Raw genomic sequence first — 24,948 nt, forward strand, 5'->3', positions numbered from 1 at the left:
GACTGCTCTTGCAGAGGACCTGGCTCAGTTCCCAGCACCCACATGTTGGCTTATAACCACCTGTAAATTCACTTCCAGGTGATCTGATACCTTCTTCTGGCCTTCATGGGCTCCTGTATGCATGAAATTCACATAACTTAATGCAGGCACACACATAGACATATAGGGATTTTTTTTCTTTTTTCTTTTCCTTTTTTTTTTTTTTTTTTTTTTTAATTTTGCAAGACAAGGTTTCGGGCTAGAGAGATGGCTCAACGGTTAAGCTGTTCTTGCAGAGGTCCTGAGTTCAATTCCCAGCAACCACATGGTGGCTCCCAACCATCTGTAATGAGATCTGGCGCCCTCTTCTGGCCTGCAGGGATACATGCAGACAGAACACTGTATACATAATAAATAAATCTTTAAAAAAAAAAAAAAAAAAAAAGACAAGGTTTCTCTGTATAGCCTTGGCTGCCTGGAACTAGCTCTATAGAACAGACTGGCCTCGAACTCTCAGAGATCTGCCTGCTTCTGCCTCCAGAGTGCTGGGATAAAAGGCATTCGCCAACGCCACCACTAACACCCAGCTATACATAAATTTTTTAAATAACTATTTTCTAAAAGTATAACAGCAATGACCTTAATGGGCTAGGCAGTAGATTAGATATGCCTGAAGAAAGAATTGGAGACAGATCAGTTGAAAATTCCCACATGAAAACACAGATGCCCCAGTTGCCTAATGGGCAAGGCATTGCCCACCCCCAGTGAAAACACAGAAGAAAAGAAAACCAATAGAAGATCAAGAACTGTTGGATAATTTCAAAAGCTGTAGCATACGTGTAGTAGCTAGACTGCCAGGAGAATACAGAAAAACAAGGCAGAAGAAATCTGTGCAATCCTGGTTGCTGAGAATGTTCCAAAAGTAATTACAGAAACCAAACCACGGATCTTAAACATCGAATAGGATATGGGTTTTTTTTTGTTTTGTTCTTTTTTTTCATTTTTTTCAAGTCATAGGATATGTTTTAAATGTTATTTTTTAAATATAAAAAGGTATATTTTTGTTATTTTTAATTATGTGTATGGACATGAGTGCAGTGCCCACGGTAGCCAGAAGAGGGCATTAGTTTCCCCCTGGAGCAGAGTCACAGGCAGTTGTGAGCTGCCCAACGTGGGTGCTGGGCATCAAGCTGCAGCCCTCTAAAAGAGCACTTTGCACTCTCAATCACGGAGCCATCTCTCCATGCTTCCAGAATAATTTTTTAAACCCTACATCAACTCGTATCATTTTCAAAAGGCACCCAAGGACAAAAAGGTCTTGAAAGGCTGAGGGAAGGAAAAAGTCCCTTCACCCAGGGACTAGAACAAATGGTTTGGGCAACGATCTCGTCCGAAAGTGTGCAAGCAGGAGAGAAGGACGCTGTATTGTAAGTGCTCATGCGGGTTTTATCACCAGACGGAATGAAACACTAACCATCAGATGTCCTAGCAGGGAACTCCTGTGGTGTTTAGAGACGGTCACCACGAGAGCTCTGTCTCCTCATCCAGAGAGTATGTTACCTGCACTTACTGAGCTCTGAGTGTATTCCGGGCACTGTTCCAGGCATGTGCATTAACTCACTAAATCTTAGAACCCAGGCTGGAGAGAGAGAGCTCAGTAGTTAAGAGTGCTTGCTGCTCTCGCAGAGGACTGGAGTTCAATTCTCACATCCAGCATCTCACAACTGCCTGTAAGTCTGAGGGATCATACACCCTCTTCTGACTTCTGTGGGCACCTCCACCATGTATACATATACTTACACAGATACACACACATACACATAAGTAAAAATAAAATAAGTATTTTAGAGGGATTTTGTTTTTTGAGACATGACCTCATCATGTAGTCCTGATTGGCCTGGAACTCACTATGTAGAGCAGGCTGGCCTTGAACTCACAGAGCTCTGCCCACCTCTACCCCTGACTTCTGAGTGCTGAGATTAAAGGCATGTGCCACCACACCCAGCAAAATAAGTCTTTTTTAAAAAATATTCATAACAACACCATAAGGTAGGTATTACAATCATTCTCTATATTTATTTTGCAGTACTGGGGATCAGAACTCTGGGCCTTGCACACATTAAGCAAGCACTTTACCACTGAGCTAGAACTCCAGCAAGCTCCTTACACCTTTAGGAAAGATTAAGTATCTGGCCCAATGCTACAACTTTCAAAGTTGAAGTCAGAATTCTGGATCCTGTGCTCTTACCATCCTGCCTCTCCTGGGCCAATTGTTCTTAACTTTGGGGTCATATGTATTGAGAGGGTCTGTGTCCTCTCCTCAGCTGAGCATAAGTTTGCTTATTTCAAAGACCTCAGCCCCCACTTTCTATCAGCCTCTACCAGCCTCAGACTTGGACCAACTATTTATCTCCTGAAGGGAACTGTCTAGGGACCAAAAGAAAAGCGGCGCCAGCACCAAAGCAGAGCAGAGCTGAGTTGAGCCATTAAGGGAGATGCTGGGTCACTGAGGATGGGGAACCCGGAGCTCTGGACCGCAGCGCCGGGAGGACGCAGCGGTGCAGCTGGTCCTCCGGAATGCGATGCGCACATACACCTCAGCTAGCCTCAAAATCTTGCGTCGCTCTCAGCATCTTGGAGTCACAAGACAGATAATCCCGGGCTGCGAGTATCTCGGAACTCTGGTCCCTGGAGCACAACGGCAATTCTCCTGCTGAACTCTGAACCTTTGGGATCTAGGGGAGGAAATCGGTGTCTATTTGGTACCGCCTAGGCAGCCTTAGGAGCTGTCCAGTGCTGATCACGGATGCGGCTGTGCCCCTGTGGTGCTTGGAGGGACAGAGCCTGCCGCGCCCCGCAGAGCCCCGGGCCGAGCTGCTGGGAGCTCTGACGCAGAGCCCTGGGAGAGCTGGGAGCAGTTGGCTCTGAGATGGACATGGATCTGCAGAGACCCGACTCCTACCAGGGCGGAGCTGGCCCTCACTTCAGCGAGCATGTCCTACATAAGGTAAAACTCTCCCCCGGGGTGCCCACATCAACGCCGGAAGTTCTCTCTGTTCCCCTGACTTTTGCTTTGGGACTTAAAGGAGACACTAGGGAGTATCTGTGATCCTGGGCAAAGCCTTTCTGTGTGGTCCTGTTTGATGTTCAAAAGAGAGTGCACACTGGGGGAGGGGCCGCCTCCCGAGGCCCAAATTACGGGGTACTGCATTCATTCATTCAGTTAACCCCCTCCTCCCCATACACCCATCTCCTTTTCTCTTTCTTCTACCGTTTGAAATCCTGTGCACAAGTGTCAGAGTTTTCCCTGAGTCTTGCGGGAGGCTGCATTTCTCCAGCTGTGTTTGTCAAGCTCCAGCTCGGTATAACCCGGGAGCAGTGACCCACCTGGCTGAAACATCCATAGCAGTGATCTGTAGCTGGGTGTGGAGGTGCACGTCTGTGATCCCAGTACTTGCAGAAGGCAGATGATGTAGGGGAATCATGAGTTCAAGGCCAACTTGGGCTACATAGGGGAGTTCCAGGTCAGTCTTGGGTATGTAGTGAGCCCGTGTGTGTGTGTGTGTGTGTGTGTGTGTGTGTGTGTGTGTGTGTGAGAGAGAGAGAGAGAGAGAGAGAGAGAGAGACAGACAGACAGACAGACAGACAGACAGACAGACAGACAGACAGACAGAAACAGAGAGGTTGGTGTTCAAATTGCAGACAAATTGCTGTACTCGAAACAGATGCCCCCCCCAAAAGAGGTCTATAAATGCAAGCCTTGAATAACCAGATTTGTCCTCTGTTTTAAAATAAGTACAGAGAAGCAAAGTGGCTAAAAGCCAAGGATTGTGAGTCCAAGTCGAGTCTCCTGTTCGCTGTGCCCTGTAAAACCTCAACAAGTGTGGTCCCAGGGGCCAGCAGTGTGAGCGTTACCTGGGAGCCCGTTAAGAAGTAGCATCTCAGACCTGCTTAGTGATGCTGCATTTTAACAAGATCCTGGGGGAGTAAACATGGGCATCTAAGTTTCAGATGCGTGCCTTGTGCCCTGCTGACTGATCCAAATAACAGAAAACCCACTAGTGAGTGGCGCAGGTGTACAGGTTTGAGAAACCTGGGTGCTTTTTCCCTCCAGATCTCTGAACATTTAGGGTCCAGAGAAGAAGTCTGGGGGTTTTAGAACCCTCAGTCTGGTGTCAACCAGAATAAGGACTGTGTTCTCAGATGCTGTGAATGTAGTCCACTGTAAAGCACGTGGAAACAAGGGACCTTACCAACAGACCAATGACAAAACCAGCTCGGTGACTAAACATAATAAATGCATAGGTCTCTCTAAAATTTAAAAAAGACTTATTCATCTGTATTTTACCGGTATGAGTGTTTTGCCTACATGCAAATCCATGTACCATGTGCATGCAGTGCTGGCAAAGACCAGAAGAGGGCGTCAGATCCCACAGAACTGGAATTACAGTCGCAAACCACCACGTGTGCACTGGAAGCAGGACCAGGGTCCTCTGGAAGAGCCCCCAGTGCTCCTAACCACTGAGCAGTCTCTCCAGCCCAAGAGTCGCTCTAATTTTAAACCATGATACAAAGATATAAATATTCATTTTTGAAAGCTTTAAGATTGGGAAGTCAGAGTTTTCGAATTATTGATCAGATGCGGTCTTCCCCACTTCTCTCACCTACACACGGAAACCTTCGCTTCCTTTGGGCTTTATTGATCACCAGAGAAAGAGTGATTTTGTTCTAACAGGTTTCACTCTGTCTGAAAACAAGTGTCCCCTTACAACCGTGAATGCCTGGTCTTCTCAATGCAGTCACTGACATCGATGCAGTTACCTGCATCGACAGGAGTTCACCTTGAATTCTCCGTGGTACTCAAATGCAGTGACGTGTGTGTGTGTGTGTGTGTGTGTGTGTGTGTGTGTGTGTGTGTGTGTGTGTAAAAGGAAGTCTCTCCTTTTATGGTGCTGACAACTTCCTCTTAGAGCTACTTTACTGTTTCACATGACTTTTTGGGGGAGGGATCCACCTGCAAAACCCTTAACAAAATGTAAGGGCATGGACACAGTGGAGTTGTTTTAAATCTTGCATTATTCTAGAGTTCAAGAAATCCCTGTTGGTTCATTAGAATGTATTAGCCATGAGAGGCATATTTCCTATACAACACTAGTGGCTAGGATTTGATGTATGTGTATGTGATGTGCACCTATCATGTTCGAGTACCTAAGCATATGTGTGTGGAGCCCAGCAGGTGGTGTCCTCTATCACTAACCTCACAGTAGCAGAGGCTGACCTTGAACTCATGATCCATGTGCTGGGTTTCTAGGCATGTGACACCATGCCCATTTGCCCATTTAGGGGATTTTGTCTGTTAGTTTGATTGGTTGGTTTGGTTTGGTTTTGAATCAAACCCAGGTTCTCTGGAAGAACAAACACTGCTTTTCGCCATAAGCCATTTCTCCAACCCCCTAGTCAGGATTTTTTGTTTGTTTGTTTTGGTTTTTGGTTTTTCAAGACAGGGTTTCTCTGTGTAGTTTTGGTACCTGTCCTGGATCTCACTCTGTAGACCAGGCTGGCCTCAAACTCACAGAGATCCTCCTGCCTCTGCCTCCTGAGTACTGGGATTAAAGTTCTCCCAAGTACTGTGCCACCACCGCCTGGCACTACTTAGGATTTTTAAAAATGAACTTTTTACAGGAAAATGGCAAAGATCCTGAATCTCAGGTATGCTCCTTGATGGATTATCAAGGAACACCAGCTCCAAGATGAAATAGAACCTCACCAGCTCCCCAGAAAGGCCTCCATCCCGCCCCCCACCCCCACAGCCCTCCTCCTTTCCCTCCCAGGGATCAAACCACAGAGGAAGAAGTATTCTCCAACATTAGGGATGAGACCATGTAGGGCGGTCTAGAAACTTGCCAGATAACAATACTGTGGCATGATGGAAAGAGAGCCCTGGCCTGAGCTCCTTCTGTCCCTAATGTAACTTCCAGCAATATCTATAAGCCTTATCTTTTCTTTCTTACTTTTATTAATTTTTAATTAGAATACAAACACGTGGGGTTTGTTGTGACATGTATATCATTTTCTCAATCTTTACCTCCACCCACCCAGCCAGTTTTTTTCTACTATCTTTGAGTATGGATATTGGACACCAGAATGCTAAGCACAGGCGTAACCTTGGAAATATTGGAAATAAGTGGCAGTTGCTGTTAAAATATCTTAAGCTTCAATGCAATTTCAGTGGGTATCACATTCGGTTTCCACCTAAAATGATGTTTTGTGAGAAAGCAGCAGTTTCACACTCCAAAACTCAGAAACACACACACACACACATACACACACACACACACACACACACACACACACACACACACACACCGCTCCACAGCACAATCCCATGGGAATAGCTCACATGAACCACTGATGCAGAAAATATGACTTCTGTGCCAGCATCCAGTCCCAGCTTCCTCATGGGAATGTCTCTTTTCTCAGAGGTGGGGTGTGAGACATGCTGCACCCCATGAAAGCTCACCTCTGGGACTGGAGTTTCCACTTGATCTTCAGTCAGTGCTGTGAGTGGTGGCCTGGCCCAGAGGAGCACAAGCCACTCTTAAGAGACATGTAAAGTGTAAGCTGGGAACTGCTGGGAGGCACTCAGTTCATCCATCAAACGCTTGGGGTTTTTAAATAGAGTTGCTATTGTTCTCACAAATCTGAATATTTGATGCAGCTAAATTATTGAAAGCATGTGGACAATGGTGTTGGACTTTTCTCAGAGAACTTTGGGTCCTGCCTTGCAGCCAGGTCGATGCCGAGAGCCATCCAGGGCAATGATGGCAGAGAGGGCCTCAGAAGCAGCTCTGGAATTGATGGAGCCTTGGTTCCAGGCCTGACCTTGAGTGCCAGGCATGGGAAGGGTGGGGCTTTGGGCCCAGATGTCAGCGAGGCAGGGCACAGGGACTTCAACTCAAGTGCTTACTCAGGCTAGGCTTGTCCCAAGAGGGTCAAGCCATTAATAACTAAGCAGAAGCTAGCCTCCTCCCAGCATCTCAGAAAAACAAGGAGGGTGGAAAGACATGTTCATTCATGGTGGAAAGGCTGTTCATTCATCTACCCCAGGCTTGGTCTTTGTTGAATGAAATGAGCAGAGAAACGAGGGCAAAGGGTGCCATGTCTGCGTCTGCTGGGGCACCTCCTCAGGTGGATGAGAAAGGGGCCCAGGGACTCTCAGCCACACCCTGTCCTCTCTTGCATTTCCATCTGTCACTGCTCTCGCTTTGTGATAATTACATCCCATACTAACCCACATATCTCATCTATTCATTCCATCAAACATATATTGAGCATTCCAAGGTATAAGGATCTACACTTCGGGGCACTACAGAGGACACATAGAAAATAGCCCCGCCCCCATCCCCTCTACTCCCATCAACAAGCTTGTGACCTATAAGACATGACCACAGGGCTAGGAGACGGCTCAGCACTTAAAGCACTTGCCGTGAAGTGTAAGGACCTGACTTTGAGTCCCGGCATCTGTGTATAATCCAGACACAGCAGTGTGTGCCCTGTAATCTCAGCGCTGGGAAGGCAGCCACAGGAGAATCCTTGGGATTTACTGGCCACAGAGTCTAGCCAAATCAGAGAGCTCCAGGTTCACCAACAACAAAGCATGATAGAGGAAGACACTCAACATCACACACAAACACACACACACACACGCATCACTCATACAAAACACACACACTCATCACTCATACAAAACACACACACTCATCACTCATACAAAACACACAGACACTCATCACTCATACAAAACACACACACTCATCACTCATACAAAACACACACACACTCATCACTCATACAAAACACACACACACACACACACACACACACACACAAACACATGCACAATTTGCTTTAAGGTTGTATATATAGTCTCAGATGCCTTAAAAGGCTCAGTAGCTGCAGTGGGATACCCCAGTTAGGAATGGCCACTTCTGACACCATTTTGAAATGTCCCCTTTTCATTAACAGCCTCTGATTAAAGTTGACATCTAAAGCTGGCTGTTGTAGTGCATGTCTGTAAACTTAACACTTGGAAGGCCGAGGCAGGGGACTCTCTAAGCCAAAACCAGCCTGGGCGTTAGTCAGCACCTAAGACAGACAAAATTCCAGCCAGCCTTCCCCTGCAGGTCCCAGGGAAAGCTGCATAAAGCAGGAACATTCTTTCCTGCAACCACCCCCACCCCAAATTACTAGGCAAAGACAAACCAGTGGAAAATGGTACCCAGTATTCTGTTTTCCTCCACAAATCCTTCATCCCTCAAAGGCATCTTTGTCAATTAAACACTGTAAATGAACATGATGTTGTGGTCAAAGGACCCAAATCCACAGGAAAATGCATTCTCTGTGGGTGAAGAGAAACCACTTTTAACTGGAGGGAATAGCTCCAGTTCTTCCCAGATCTTTTACCTCAACTCAAGAATAAGCTAGAAAGCCAGGGAAAGCTAGCTGCTGGCTATATAACGTTTCCATTTGCTTGATTTCCTCTCTCATGCGCTCTGCAGGCTCTGGATAAATAAAGGAAGCACAGGTTACATCACTGGCAATTTGGAGCCATCTGGGACACCCTGGGCTGAGGACCTGGCCCTGCCCAGTTCCCAGGGCAGGCAGCTGGCTTGGGGAGAGGCGCTGGCTTGTTCCTTGGGATAATTTTAACAGGAAATGATGGTGACTTGGTCCAGCATTAGTGGCTTTCCCAATACCCAACTTTCATCCTTTGGGAATTCATCCCCTTTAATTTGAAGTCCCCAGGGTATTTTGTGAGGAAACATCTGAGACTCACTAGTTTGGGACAAATTTTCTCTTGTGAGCTGGTGTGAGGAAAAGGCTGTGACTTCCTCCATTTTCAAGACTGTGCTTATATATGTATACTTGTGTGTTTGTGCATGTCTCTAGGCATTCATCTGTATCCACATGGTATATATGCATGTGTATATTCGTGCATGGTGATCTGCACTCTGAGAACCTGGGGGATCTCAGACTTTTCCATAAAAGACCCTGGGGAGTCCAAATTAAAGGGAAGCTCCTCAGGGAAGGAGAGTCAGGGAGATTTGGAAAATCGCTGCCATGCGGGATTCCAGCTGAGCTGAATGTAAACAGGCAGAGGTGCGTGCCAGGCCGGGCAAGTGCTGTGCCAGATACTTTCAGAGGCACTAAATTTATCCCAACATGCTGCTTGCTTCCTTCCTCACCCTCTCAAGTAAGAGACACTTGTCCCTGGGGAAGCAGGTGACTGTAGAGATCACAGCGCCTTTGTTAATTTGTGGAGTGCTGAGGGATGCTATTCCCTAGCAGAGATCAGCACTAGGTCATCTTCCTATCCACCAACCAGAAAAATCTTCTAGCTCAAGTGCAGCAAACAACAGACCAGGAATCTTGACCTCTAAGTGACCTCACCCATCAGCACCTGCCCAGACCTCAGCAGGCTCCTGGAGGCAGTGAGGCCTCACATGGTAAAGTCAAATCAGCCAGCTGTTGAGACAGAACTCTCCCAGTCAATACTTCCTACTTCCTGAAACCAACCCCATGCACTCCTCTCTTACGTGATTATCTAGTTATTGGTATATGGATTTACGTAGGATCATAAGGGTGTTACTTAACATTGGCTTCACTAAATGCCACTGGTATGTTTTTAGGTGTCTGAAACCAGGTCACCATTTGCGTGTGTGTGTGTGTGTGTGTGTGTGTGTGTGTGTGTGTGTGTGTATGAGAGAGAGAGAGAGAGAGAGAGAGAGAGATTTTACCTATGTAAATAATGAGTGTATGTCTCTGTGAGAATCATTGCTTGTATATATTTGGTATGTACACACACACACACACAAATATGCAAGCATACATACATGTATACACACCTCTCTCATAAACGATAGACTAGTGATAATGAGCGTGTTCTCAGAGTTTTCTGGTTCTGTTTTGGGACTGGGGATTTTTGTTGTTTCAGAGACAGGGTCTCCCTAGGTAGCCCTAGGTGGGCTTCACTACCCTCCTGCCTCAGCTTCTCAAGAATTGGGAGGGCAGGTGTGTGCCTGCCACCACCCCCAACTGTCGTGGGCCTTTTAAAAGCAAACCTTTTCACTTCCTCTTCTTCCTTGTCCCTCGGTTTAAATTTGCACCCATGCCACACCCTAGCAACTCAGGGGGTTTTAAATGAGCAGATCTATTGGGTCAGAGAAGTACCCAGGGGACAGTGAGGACTGGTGGGCCCTGCCTCTCCCAGGGATCCCCACACTCACTCTGAGAAGTCACAAACCGCTGCAAGGGAATGAAGCTGGGCCGCAAATTGGTATCAGTATGAGTGATGCAAGGCCATTGAACTCCTCTCCTCCTGAGGCAGGGGCATACCTCCGGACATGTGTTCCTCCTCCTTCTCATGGGGTGGGGTCCCCTTTACTAGTTTGTTCAATTTTGAACTGAGAAGTGTGCACATCATCTCTGCACAATAGTCTAGAGGACCTAGCAGAGCTCATAATTATGAATAAAAGTGATTTTTAAAACACATGACTCATCTGTGAAGCAATTTACAGTTCACATTTTTTAATAATTTATTTAAATGTATTTCATGTACATTGGTGGGAATGTGTCAGATCCCCTGGGACTGGAGTTACAGACAGTTGTGAGCTGCTGTGTAAGTGCTAGGAATTGAACCTGGGTCCTCTGGAAAAGCAGACAGTACTATTAACCACTGGGCCATCTCTCCAGCCACATCACATTTTTTTTAATATACACTATGACCCTTTCTTACCGCAAACCTTTTGAGTAGCTGTCATCATTGATGCCGTATTATAGCTAGGAAGATGGAGACCAGCTGGGGAAAAATAGAGTCACATGCTGAAGGCCACAGCTGGTATTGTAGAAACTCTAATTACGGTGGACACTTACATGACAAGCCCTTCTGCAGCTTGGGGGGCTGCCCCAGGCATTTATATCTGTGAACTCATGAAATCTACAGTCACCCTACTTGATGTCACTTTACAGACACTAAGCTGTCTAAGTCTAAATACAGCAGGAGTGGGGTACTCCATTCCCCCTGTAGGAGCACTGACATTACAGAGGTGTGCTACTGTGTCCAGAGTCACATGAGTAGGTCTGGGGATCCGAACTCAGGTTTTGATACTTGTTAGGCAAGCTCTCTGCCCACTGCGCCATCTCCATGACCCCTGTAGAGTTAGCTTTGCTCTGTCTCTCTGGGCAGGTTTGTGTTACCCAGACCATGATTCCTGAATTGCCCTGTAATACCAAGCTGTCTATTCCTGCAATGCCAAGCCGTATTCTAATCAAGAGATTGTGTGCTGAGGGGAAGGGGCTTGCAGGGTTCAGAGTATAAAGCTGCCAGGATGATAAGGTGTAGCCATTGTCTCCCCTATATGACGCTGGCCTCAATCTATGGCCCCTGTGACCCCTTTGGTCTCCTCCCTACCTGACCTCTTCCATCGGCTGTGTCTGAGAGTGACTTTAATCAGACAGGCAGCCCAGTCTTCCCACATCTACATTTCCCATCATCCTCTCAGGAACCATTTGCCTTAGAGCCAGAGAATGCCCTGGATATGGCCTGGTGGCCGGAGGGGGAAAGCGGGAGGAAGAAACGCTTCCTTTCAGAAGCCACCGTCAGCCATACCCAGACCTGTCACCTCACTTTTCTGCCTCCATTTCAGCCAGTGCCAGTGTCAAGGTCTTGGGACCCAGGGCTCGGGATCCATGAAAGAGAAAAAGAAGAGCTGGTGAGGCCCTTTCCTTACACCCACCATGACCCTCTCTCCAGATGCCCACAAGTATTTGTCGTTTCCGGTTGGGGGTTTTGAAAATGGATTCAACAAACAATGTGCAGGGTCAAGAGCCACCTCCCACCCCCAGGAAACTGAGGCAAGCAGGTTTGCAGGACAGAAAATGGCTCAGAGAGGTGACCCGGGCCACATGGCTTCAGCCCATGTGATACATGGACGTGGGTTCCTGTGAAGACTCCTTAAAGGTCAAGGGCTGGAGTCTCATACATTAGTTCTTGGGGAAGGTCAAATGTGTGCTGCTCTCTGAAGCTGCCTAGCTCTAGGGCCCGACCAAATGACTGATTCCAGAGGCTATAAAACTGTAGGTCTGGGCTGGCAAGATGGCTCACTGGGTAAAGGAGCTTGCCTCCAAGTGTGATGATCGGCGTTCAGCTCCAGGACATGCATAGCAGAAAGAGAGAACTGATTACTGAAAATTGTCCTTGGACATCCACAGGTGCTCTGAGATATAAATGTGTGTGTGTGTGTGTGTGTGTGTGTGTGTGTGTGTGCGCGCGCGCACACACACACACACACACACACACACACACACACGGGAAACCCCACAGATCCAGGATAAGCTCTCATTCCTGAAGGTCAGAATGATTCTGGGTTCCCCAAATCAAAGATCCCTTTAAGCTCATATATCAAGAAGGAAACAGTTCTCAGCAAGCATCCAAGATGTTCCTGGAATGAAGATCTATGGCCCAAGTTTGCTAAGCCAGAGTCCAGCATGCTAAAATGAAGTATGCACCTCTCCCTGAATCCCCAAACATCTGAGCTGAAAAGTTCCAACCAAACTAAAAGATGCCAGGGCCCTGGATCTTCATGATGACAGTTCAGCCCATGAAGAGAAGCTGGGGGGCAATGGAGGCTGAGCCCATGTGAACCCCAGGATCCCATCCTCTAGGCCCTGAATTGGGTCTCTTTTCAAACAGCATGGTCCAGCACCACAAACTCACAAGAAACCACAGGGTAGAATCCCTGAGCACCACACCTTATCCACCAGGTCTCCAGCGCTGCCTGCCTGTCTTCCCCATCACCTGCTCTGACCACTCCCTGGCTCAGCCACCCCATCAGGTCCACCACTGGCCCAAGCACCATCCTCCATCACCACGCCCTCCCCTGCAGCTCACTGGCAAAAAGAAAGAAATACATGTAAGATGACCGTAAGCCCAGGCTTTTGTCCTGCCTTGGCTTAGCTGATTGTCCGTCCTTGGTCATGCCACTCAGACAGCCCTACAGCAATTTGCAGAGTGCGTCCACATCCATCACCTCACTGAGTGGGAGCAGCACAGCCATTATTACAGACTATACAGGAGGAACTCTTGAAGGCAGGACTCCTGCTTGCCCATGAGGAACCAGCTCAGACCGGCTTATGCAAGAAAATCATCCATCAGCTTCATACTAGTTTAGCGCTCTCTCCCTCTCTCCCTCCCTCCCTCTTTCCCTCCCTCCCTCCTTTCCTCCCTCTCTCTCCCTCCCTCCCTCTCTCCTCTCCTCTCCCTCTCACCTCCCCCTTCCACTTCCACTTCCCTCTCTCCTCCCCCTCCTTCCTTTTCTTTTCTTTTTTGTTTTGTTTCTCGAGACAGGATTTCTCTGTGTAGCCCTGGCTGTCCTGGTCTGTAGACCAGGCTGGCCTCTAACTCAAGGCATGCACTGCCACTGCCTGACCCTTCCCCGTCTCTTGATGCTGTGCTATGGTTTGCTTTGATTCACAGGTGGGTAGTTTCTTATAAAATCATATGATTATCAAAAGCTCCTATATCTTAACTTCACAGCAACTAGATTCAACTGAGACCTGAGCCTCATTGAAATGGTCACATGCTTACCCATGAACCAATCACTGTTGAAGCTGAAACAGTCACATGCCCACCACTGAACCAATCACTGTGGCCAATAGATAGCATGGCTTACGCCTGAGTTACATGCCTCCCTCACATTTCACCCAGCAACAATGATCAAGAATGGGAGAGGGGATGAGCGGTGGTGGCGCAAGCCTTTAATCCCAGCACTCGGGAGGCAGAGCCAGGTGGATCTCTGTGAGTTCAAGGCCAGCCTAGTCCACAGAGCAAGATCCAGGACAGGCACCCAAACTACAGAGAAACCCTGTCTCGAAGAAATAAAAAAATAAAAATAAAGAATGATAGAGGGGCTTCTGAGTGTGGTGGCAGGAAGATCTCTGAGTTCCATACTAGACTAGTCTATACAGCAAACTCCAGGCCAATCAGGGCTACATAGTGAGACCTTGTCTCAAATAGAGGAAGGAGAAAAGGGAGAAAGGGGGGATTTGGGGAAGTGCTAGCAGCCAAGGGTGAGCCATTTCAAAGCAACAAGATGCCCCTGAGGTAATCCTGGGTGAGGCTGAGTCTCAATGTTTTAAATCTGTAATGAGCAGAAACCGAAAGAGGAATGGAGTCTTTACCATTCAGCCCAGCCTGGGCTGTTGGTGTCCTACATGTGGCAACAGTTAGGACTGATTAACAGGGCTTGGGTCATTAATGAGCGGTCTTAGGAATGCGCTGGTCTGACCTCATAAATGGAGCAGCTCGCTGGGGCTGTGAAGGTGGACCTTACCCTCTGGCTCGGAATAGACGTTTCCCTGATGGAAACAGATGGTCCAGCTGCCAGGGAAGAGGTTGGTTTGAGGCAGGGGATTAGGACTCAGGAAGTAGAGCCAAGGCAGCAATGAAGGGACCAAAGAGGGCTTAGGACCTGAGCAGCCTACCACCGCGTGGGAGGTAAGACCGCAGGCCTGCTCCACAGGCTGGCCTCATGGGTGTGTCATCTGTGCAAGCACACAGGAACCTGCCTCTATTTTACAGGGCCTGGGCTCATTTTAAGGTTCAGCAGTGGCCCTCTTGAAAGCCTCGGTAATTTTTACGCAAGGAACTCATTGAGTGTTCCTGCTTGAACCTGAAAATGCTGTCGCTGTTCCTACAGCCACGTTTTTTAAAAAATCCTGACAGGTCTGCAGCTGCCTCTTTTCAGTGAGTCTGGGCTGCTTCTGAGGGCGTATTTCACTCCGCTGGCCTCACAGTACTCAAGACATACCCCGAGTAACTGGGGAAGTGGTCCTCTTCTGCTCTGGGTCAAATGGTACAGGAGTGGCCAGCTCTCCCTCTCCCCGGCATGGCTGTGTCTACAGGAGTGTTCCCTGGCCAGGGACAGGCGAGCTGCAGAATAGGGTCACAGGCAAGTGTGGAGCTGAAGGCAGGTGGCAAAAGGGGACAGGTTAAAGGGGGTAAGTGGCTATGACAGGACCCAGGAAGAAGTCAAGGCCTCTCTGTCTGATTCGAGCATGGCAACAGGCCAGCAACACGCTTTGTTACTGGCTAGTAGAGGATACAGGGGGCTGTTGGAATAGAAGGAGCCGCTATCATTAATATAATCTATGCCATTTGGAAAAGGAAGAGTCGCCCATGGCACTGTTGATTCAAACTAAGTATTTTAGGGCCAGGCACGGTTGTGCACCGTGTATAATCCCAGCACTCGGGAGGCAGACTCGGGAGAATTACTGCTGCTAGTTTGGAGCCCACTTGGTCTCTGCAAAGAAAGTTACAGGTTAGTCAGAACTACACAGTGAGACCATGTCCCCAGGAAATAAATCTATGGGGCTGGAGAAATGACTCAGCTGTTAAGAGCACATCAGGATCTTCCAGAGAACCCAGGTTTGATTTTCAACACCCATGTCCAGTGGGTTACCATGCCTGTGAGTTCAGCTCCAGAGGCCAGAACACTTTCTTCGGGCCTCCATGGGCATTTGCCCTGGCACACACATACCCACTCACAGACACACACAAATACAATTAAAAATAAAATATTTTTTTAAAGAAGAGGGGGTGGAGGGCTCTAAAAATATCTTACTATTATACAATGAGGAAATGAAATATTTTGAGAGAGGACCTTCATTCACAGAATTCATTATAGTACGTTGCTATAATTGTTCTATTTTGTTTATCGTTAACCTCTTACTGTGTCTAATTTATACAGTAGATGTTGTTATTTGCAATGTTTTAGATAGATAGATAGATAGATAGATAGATAGATAGATAGATAGAAAAACAAAACAAAAATAAAATAAAACTATGATCCCTGTAATGGCTGCTTTCTTTTTTGTTTTTAAGATTTATTTACTTATTATGTATACAGAGGAGGGCACCAGATCTCATTACAGATGGTTGTGAGCCACCATGTGGGTGCTGGGAATTGAACTCAGGACCTCTGGAGGAGCAGTTGGTGCTCTTAACCTCTGAGCCATCTCTATAATGGCTGCTTCCAGTCAGACCGTGTCACAGGGAAACTCTTGCTTAGCGTCGGCATCTAGAGCTCCAGAGAGGGAACAGTTCACGTTGGATAGAATTTGACATGTACTGTTGCTTTGGAAAGCTCAGCCCTCAAGATCCCGACCTCACGCATTCAGTTTCAGCACACTTGATTTTCATCCTCCAGTGGCGGCCTCTGATTCTGCCTGATGTTGAAGCAGCGGAAGCTGGAGGGGCAACTATGCCTGACTAGGTACGGCTCTCGGCATTACGGCATTTGTGCTTGCTGGGGACATCCGCAGGAAAGCGAAATGGACAGGGGTGACTTTGAAGGGCTCTTCAGAATTAGGCTTCACCCTGACCGCACTGAAAACCATCGTGTGCTATTGAGGCCGAACCAAGGTTCCCAGCAAGAGGGTTACAGTTTAGAGGATGGTTTCACGTTCTTAGTTGTTTCTCCTAAGATGGGAACAGATGAGGCTGGTGGCGGGGTGCTCTTTACAACGAAGAGTGCACTAATAATGTGGCTTATAATTTGTATCTGCTGCTTAGGGAGGGGGTGGTCAGAGTAAGGTGGCTTAAATTTGCATACGTATCATTTCATGCTTTCTGAATTGTCAAAGCACAGAAAACTGGAAGAAGGGAGTCCTGGCTCAGAGTCTAGTATATCCACATTCCTGTGTAATCACTGCCTCCTGAATTCTGGGGGATCATTTTTTCCCATTTTCTTGTTTTGTTTGGTTATTTGTTTTGGGGGGAGGTCCTTTTTTAATGTTTCTATTTATATTCCTAGTTGATATTGTACTTAGATGCTAAATAGCCAAAAATTGAAACTTTTTTTCCTTGGTTTTTTAAGACAGAATTTCTTTGAGCAGCCTTTCGCTGTGGTTCTGTGCTACCCCCCCCCCATCACATGCATCTACGGGGTCTTGGAAGACATTGCCCAGGAAAAAGAGGGAACTCCTCACCCACACTTTTACAGAAAACCAAGCCAGACATCAGATTTCATAGACACCACCTCTGTGGCTTGGTGGAGTCTCCTCCACTTTCCTTCCCTTCTGCTCATGTCTTACGGCAGCTGATGACTAAATACTTCTCTGCCTTGACACTGGTTCACACAACCCCGTCCAGGCAGTGGGACATTTCTATGAACAGACACCAGGGCTCTGGGAGCTCCCTCCTTCTGCTTTTGTGACTTATTATTAGTAAGCCGAGGCTGCATGGCCTCGCAGAATGAGTGTACCGGATGAACTTTGCAGCTCCCTCCAATGAGCGGCGAGGCAGTCGGCACTGGCTCACACCAGCGCTGCCACCTATTGCCTCTTTGTCTCAGAAACCCTTCGGAATAGGGGGTTGGAGAGATGGCTCGGCTGGTATGGTGCTTGCCATGCAGGTCATGAGGACCCGAGTTCAGATCCCCAGCACCTATGTCAGCCAAGCATGGTGACATGCACCCGTAATCCTAGCACTGGGGAAATGGACACAGGAGGATCCCTAGGGCTTGATGTCCAGGTAGTCTTGCTGAAACAGTGAGATCCAGGTTCAGTGAGAGACTCTGCCTTAAAAAATAAGATGGAGTGCAACTGAGGAAGACATTGACCTCCATCTTCCACACAAAAGAACTTGAGCGCATGCACACACACACACACACACACACACACACAGTGGGGAAGGGGAGGGAGCAGACCCTCAGCTTCCTAAAGAGAAGGTAACATTCCTTTGGGGAACACCAGCAATGAAAGAAGATGTGACTGTTTGCCAAGCGGCTAGCCGATAGCCAGTTCCTGAAATAATGCTCAAGCGTGATTAGCCATTGGCCCAGGGATTCATGACAACATACGAAGAGAATGAGAAGCGCTACGGAGACGCACCAACTCATCGCAATAGGTCACCTAATGCAGAGTCCTCTGGTAACTGTGCTAATTTACATGAGGCAAGGCGGGCCAGTGCAGGGACCCTCAGGTTACCTTACACAAGCACATTCCTGCATGGAAGATAAGCATGTGAGTGAGTGTCAACACTGGAACTGATAATGTCCCATTCTCCAGCAGGATGCAGGCATGTGGGTATCTTACTCTGTAATTTACATAAAACCTGAGTTAAATCCCTGGTGTGGTGCCATATGCTCAGAATCCCAGCACCGAGAAAGCAGAAACAAGCAGATCCCTGGAGCTCACTAGCCAAACAATCTCACCTAATTGGCAAGTTATAGACCAGTAAAAAGGCTTTTCCAAAACAATGTGGAATATGCCTGAGGAAGAGCAGCTAAGGGTGACCTCTGGCCTCCACATACACCCACACCAGAACCCATCCGAACACTACACACACACACACACACACACACACACACACACACACACACACACACTGCTAGCAGATGATGATGATGGTGGTGGTGGTGGTGGTGATGATGATGATGATGATGGGATTACAGATAACTGGATTTGGGGTACAGAACATAGGTGGGTGAAGAGGGAGGGGGAAGAAGGAGACGCCAAACCTCCTACAGGCCAGATTTTTGATGCTAAGACCTGTCATACTGAAGAAGTTGGCTCCGCTCTGCAGTTTCTGCCCCACGGGGTTCCCGTTGTCTCTTCCACATGTCTGACGTCCCAGAGTCTGCTTTCCCCCACCTTAGCTCCAAGGCCCTAGCAAGTTACCCTTCCATGAAGCAAGAATGGCAAACCATCACATCAGAAAGGGACGTGTGAGGATGGGGTCACAAGGAACTTTGTGTGTTGGGGAAGGGACATATGCTGAGCCAAGAGGAGACTGACTGATTGAAAGGCCTTTTTTACAACCAATAGATCATGGGGTCCACATGAGTGACATCCTTAGCATTCAGACAAAAAGGATACTCTCTGTTTGAGGCTCTCAGGGGGAAGTTAGTCCACACACCACAAGCTGGGACACAGAGGAGAGAAGCCACATCCAGGGACTGGTGAGGACCAGATCAATGGCTGCCAATCCTTCACAGAGTAGCAGTGAATGTGTGGGAAATTATGCAAACACAGCAAAAACAGATGTTGGCATATAAGTACTACTGTTGTTTCTCAGGAACCTGTGTGCAGGTCAGAGGACGACCTTGGATGCCATTTCTCCAGGCTCCATCTACCTTGTTTCCCATATTTAATGTGTGTGTGCTGTGTGCATGTTTTTGCATGTGTGTGTGGGTGCACATGTATGGATGTGGGTTAGTGTGTAGGTGGAAGCCTGAGTCTGGCATTAGGAATCATTCTCAAACATTAGTCACCTTGTTCATTAAGGCAGGGTCTCTCAGTCAAACCCAGAGCTCACCAATATGGTTTGTCTCTTAGCCAGCTTGCTCTGGGGAGCCCCTGTCTCCACCCTCTGAATGGAAATCAGAAGCCAGCTGCCACATCCACCTAGTATTAATGTGCGTTTCTGGGGATCCAAACTCTAGTCCTCATTACATATGCACAGACAAGCTCTTTAACTACTGGGCCATCTCCCCAACCCATCTACCTTTTTCTTTTGAGACAAGGTCTCTCACTAGCCTGGAACTTGCCAAGTAGGCTAAGGCTGGCTGGCCAGGGAGCCTCAGAGATCAGTCTGCCTGACTCTGCCTCCCCAGCAGAAATATAGTAAGCACATGCCACTGCACTTGGCTTTCTGAGTGGGTTCTGGGGTTCAAACTCAGGTCCTCATAGTTACAAGGCAAGCACCTAGCAAATTATGCAACATCCATAGCCCGCTTTATTTTGAGACTTGGAGTGCTAAAATGTCCTTTCTTTTATGAAAACATAGCAATAACAGTTTAATAACTTCCTTAACCAACCCCTTCTTACCCAACTTATTAGATCAACCAATGCCCTTCAGTTTCTTGGTGAAAGACTGAATCCATGTGGCATGCTATATGCTCACTATGGGGAGGTCTTCTCTGGGAGGTCCCTTGATTTTGCTGTCCCCACAGAGGCACTTGGTTAGCCAAAGTCTGCTGTTCAGGGGCCCACATTTATCTACAGCAGTCATACATGTGAATGATAATGATATCATTGAATGAATTCCTCCATATACTAATCAATGGAAAGTATAAACAGAAAAGACACAGAGGCTGAAAGGATGGCTCAGTGGGTGAAGACATTTGCCACCAAGCCTGAGGACATAGGTTCAAATGATCCCCAGAGCCCACAAGGTAAAAGGAGAGAGCAGACTCTCACAGGCTGTCCCTGGACTTACACACACACACACACACACACACACACACACACACACACACACACTTAGTATTTGAAAAGCTATTAACCACTGGAAAAGAATGTGAATGGAACAGGACTATTATTTCCACAAAAGTGAAAGTGAATGATTTGAAAAGAATCTACACAAAATCTGTATTTAAAAAAAAAATACCCCAGGGCTGGAGAGATGGCTCAGTGGTTATGAGCACTGGCTGCTTGTCCAGAAGACCCAGGTTCAATTCCCAGCAACACATGGCGGCTCACAACATCTGAACCACCAGGATCTGATGCTCTCTTCTGTCCTCCTCGGGCACCAGACATGCACACGGTGCACACACATACATGCAGGACTCATCCATATACATTAAATACATTTTAAAAATGCTACCAAATGAAGACTTCATTAGGATTTAAATATGAAATGTACCCACAGGTTTATGAACTGGGGACATGGCTGCCAGCTAACAGGCTTTGGGGAAGTGATTGGATCCTGAGGCCTCTGAGCTCATCAATAGAGGAAGTGATTGGATCCTGATGCCTCTGAGCTCATCAATAGAGGAAGTGGTTGGATCTTGAGGCCTCTGAACTCATCAAAATAGCCAGTCATCCTTTAATGGAGTCCTAATGTAATGGCATCATTGGGAGGTGATAAGAAGGAGATGAGGGAACCAGTTGGAGGAAGAAAGTCACTGGGTGGGGGGCCTTAGAGCTGTAACTCACCCCAGCCCCTTCCTGGATACCAGTCTCCTCTGCTTCCTGGCCACTATGATGCCATCTACTCAGGCACTGGTCACCAGACAAGCTAGCACAGAAGGAGGGAGGGGACTGTATATGAACCAGAGGGAAAACAGAAGGGTAAAGAAGAATTTTGGTCAGGTTGCTTCATAAGTAGCTAGAGTTTTGCTTCATGTTAAAGAAACTAGAACACAAGGCAACCCAATGTGCACACAGTTCACACAGGAAAAACGTGGGGCCTGCCTCTCAGAGGAGTGAGGGGGAGAAAAAGCCTTAACTCTACATTAAAAATATCAGGAGAGAAGCCAGGCGGTGGTAGCGCATGCCTTTAATCCCAGCACTTGGGAGGCAGAGAGAGGCAGGCAGATCTCTGTGAGTTTGAGGTCAGCCAGGTCTACAGAGTGAGTTCCAGGACAGCCAGAGATGCCACACAGTGTCTCCAATCCTGTCTCAAAAAAAAATCAGGAGAGGCTGGAGAGATGGCTCAGCACTTAGAGGCACTGGCTGCTCTTTCAGAGGACCCAAGATCAGTTCCCGGCACCCACATAGTGGCTCACAACTGCTTATTAACTCCAGCTGCAGGGCATCCAATACCCTCTTCTCATCTCTACAGGTATGTGCACACATATGAACATACACAGACACATGCATACACATAAATAAATAAAAAATAAATCTTTAAAAATTCATCATAACATTATGACAAGCCAAATGTTTTGAGTGAGAATAATACATTTGAAGAAGCATGTATCTGTTTTATGACTCCCTGATTTAATTAACTTTCAGTGCTTCACTGGACAAAAATGTACATACACACTGGGAAAAAGAAAGGCTGACCACTCCATCTGCCCCTCTAAAACCTTAATAGTACATGAAATTAATGGATTCCAGCCATCCGGTCTTTCTAAGCCTCCTGTGTCAAATAAATGCTATTTTTCAAGGTATCAAACTAAGGACTGGAAATAAAGCCTAGTGGTAGAATGCTTGCCTACCATATGCAAGGCCCCAAGTTCAATCCCCAGCACATGCATACATACATACATACATACATACATACATACATAAATGAAATAAAAATAAAATCTCAAAACAAAGTACCTAGCCAAAGTGGACTTCAGCATAGCTTCAACCCAAGCTTTATCTTTTTGCTCAGTCATTTGAGACAAGGTCTCTCTCGGCAGCCCTGGCCGGCCTGAAACTCACTCTATAGACCAGGCTGGCCTGGAACTCACTATGAAGACCAGGTTCTCCTCAAACTCACAGAGACACACTTGCCTCAGCCTCCCAAGGTCCGGGATTAAGGGTATATACCACTATGCTTGCCTTTAAGCCAATATTTATCTGAACTTCACATTTTTAACCCCCTCAGATGACTGAAAAAGAAGAGTTCTGAAGTGAACATGAAGCACACAAGTCCCCAATGGAAACAATGGAACCCTTCCTAAGTTTCAAAATACTTGTTTATTTTATGTGTATGTGTGTGTGCCTGAGTATATGTATGTACACTTATGCAGGAGCCTATAGAGGTCAGAAGAAGGCATCAAATCCCTGGGAACTGGAGTTACAGGATGTTGTGAGCCTTCCTGTGGGTGCTGGGAACTGACCCCAGGTCCTCTGCAAGAGCAGCAAATGTTAATAACCACTGGCCATCTCTTCATCTCCTCCCAATTTACATCAAGTGGAATCTTTAACTATTAATAATTCAAAAGCCAAAGGAGGGGAACCCCAGCAACTTTGGACACGGCTATAAATAAGCAGGCGCTCTGCCAGAACTGAGCACCAGAGCATCCTGGAGCCGATTCTAACACAATGTGTTTTCCTGGAACCCATACAAAGATGGTTAATGCCAACCTCACTCAGACCCCGGAGGCACACACCCAAATTCACTGTCTTGCAATGAAGGTGCTGGCCACCCACCCACACATTCCTGAGCAAAGCTCTTGAGCAGCAGGATGTGCCTAAGACAATAGCTCGATACAAATCTGAGCCGCCTATGAGAGCGTTTCCCTTTCCAGCCTCTTGTGCATGCTCGCTTCCCTTCCCGTCTCCTACTTCCCCAGCCTCCTCCAAGCCCTCGCTTCGGTCCGAACAAATCAAATAGGTGGACACTGACTCCATCCCTCGCAACCCAACTGGCAAAGCATCTAGATGTTTCCATCAGTACCACAGTCAGGAATCTGCTCTGTCGGCTGTGGAATCGGCTGAACCAGTACGTGTGTCAACTACCTTTAGGGACTTTAAAAAAAAGAGTCATCAATTCAGATAACTGGAATTTGAGATCAGAACAGCACAACCAGCAATATGTCTTTCTTACAGATGCCCTTTTCAAAGCCTGTCTAAGGTGATTAGAAGTTACCAGAGTGTAGGCTGGCCAGATGGCTCAGTGGATAAAGGCACTTTCTGCCAAACCTGACAACTTGAGTACAAACCCTGGAGCCCTTGCAGAGGTGGAAAAAGACAGCTGACCACACAAAATCGTCTTCTGACCTAAATTCACACTGGTGCCACGACACACGTGTGATCCCTCCATACGATAATGCACAAAAAAATAGGGACAACTACTACATTTTTAAAGACTGTACTATTTTTAACTATTTGTATATGTGTGTGAAACAGAATCTGTGCACATGAGGGAACCAGAAGAGTGTAGCTAGAGTTGCAGGTGATTGAGAGCAGCTTGACAAGGGTCCTAGGGACCGAACTTGAGACCTCTAGGAGAACAGAACATGCTCTTAACCATGGAGCCAACTCTACAGCCCCAGCGACTTACTATATTTAAAAAAAAAGAAGGAAAGGAAAGCAGTCCTAACAAACTATAACATCACTGTGGGGGGGGGGGGGGAGAGGGTAACTTGATCACATAGTTCTCAGGCATGAACTTTGTAGATGTTAACAATGTGTTGTCATGTCAAAAAGAAAGCCAGGCAATGAGAAACTCTCATTTGCAGCCCACAGCCCTTGTCGAGATAGAAGGGGATGCTGTTAGTTAGGTTCTTCCACTCAAGCCAAACTGAGCAAAATCCTAGCCTTCCCTGCCTTCCTCAGTTTGAGTCTTGCTGATTTTATTCCTTGAGACAAGGTCTCACTGTGTCGCTCAGGCTGGCCTATAACTCATAGAGACTGAGCCGCCTAGGTCCCCGAGGGCTGGGGTTAAAGGAGCAGGCCACCACATCTGGCCTTGTTCCTCATTTGCATCAGAAGTCTCATAGCAATATCGCTCACGAGGATCTGTGATCGTGTAACACCAAAAAACGATGAAATCCTTGCTAAGCAGCATGGACATGTGTCTATGTGCTCTGTTTAGGACAGGCTGCTTAAAACAAACCCAAAACAAAAGCACTGTGCGCAGTAGCTAAGGAGGCCAGCATTGTCCTGACTTGGGGCTTGGAGATAGAACTGCAACTCTCTCTCAGTTTGCTCGGCTCTGAACCGTCTCATTTAAGGATCTGTATGTAGGCTCTTCTTGCTCCACAGATCTCAAAACAACCTGGGTCAAAACAGTCCAAATGATCAACTCAAGAACAGTCAAGTCTGGAGCTAGAGAGATGGCTCAGTGGTTAAAAGTACTGGCTGCTCTTCCAGAGGACCAGGGTTCATTTCCCAGCATCCACTTGGAGGCTCATAACCGTGGGGATTAGATGTCAATCACTGTACACACAAGTTTCAAAGGCATACGTTCAGGCAAACACTCATACAAATAAAATAAAAGTAAATAAAATCTCAAGAAAAAATAGAATAGTCAAGCTTGAGGTTATCTAGATGCTTTAGCAGGTAAAGTATTTGTTATCCAAGCTTGAAGATCTAAGTTCAATCTCCAAAACCCACACAGTGGAAAGAAAAAACTGATTCCTGCATGTTGTCCTCTGACCACCCTATCTGTGTACCCACCCATACAAATAAATAAATAAATAAATAAATAAATAAATAAATAAATAAATAAATAGGGCTAGGGAGATG

The 24,948-nt window shown here is 47.0% G+C and overlaps 2 protein-coding genes across 3 annotated transcripts in view; one reads left to right on the forward strand and one right to left on the reverse strand.

Annotated features, from left to right (window-relative positions):
• The window catches only part of Cd300lf (CD300 molecule like family member f), a 134,350-nt gene that overhangs the window by 90,950 nt on the left and 18,452 nt on the right, over positions 1-24,948 (reverse strand). The gene's annotated exons all lie outside the window — the stretch shown is intronic.
• The window catches only part of Rab37 (RAB37, member RAS oncogene family), a 65,933-nt gene continuing 43,428 nt past the window's right edge, over positions 2,444-24,948 (forward strand). For both annotated transcript variants that reach the window (XM_042283072.2, XM_006997729.4), the window contains exon 1: positions 2,444-2,986. In XM_042283072.2, coding sequence (XP_042139006.1) covers positions 2,909-2,986 — 78 coding nt within the window. In that variant the 5' untranslated portion in view covers positions 2,444-2,908. The remainder of the gene's footprint in view (positions 2,987-24,948) is intronic.

The sequence above is a fragment of the Peromyscus maniculatus genome, chromosome 8 (assembly GCF_049852395.1).
Source record: "Peromyscus maniculatus bairdii isolate BWxNUB_F1_BW_parent chromosome 8, HU_Pman_BW_mat_3.1, whole genome shotgun sequence".
NCBI lineage: Eukaryota > Metazoa > Chordata > Mammalia > Rodentia > Cricetidae > Peromyscus > Peromyscus maniculatus.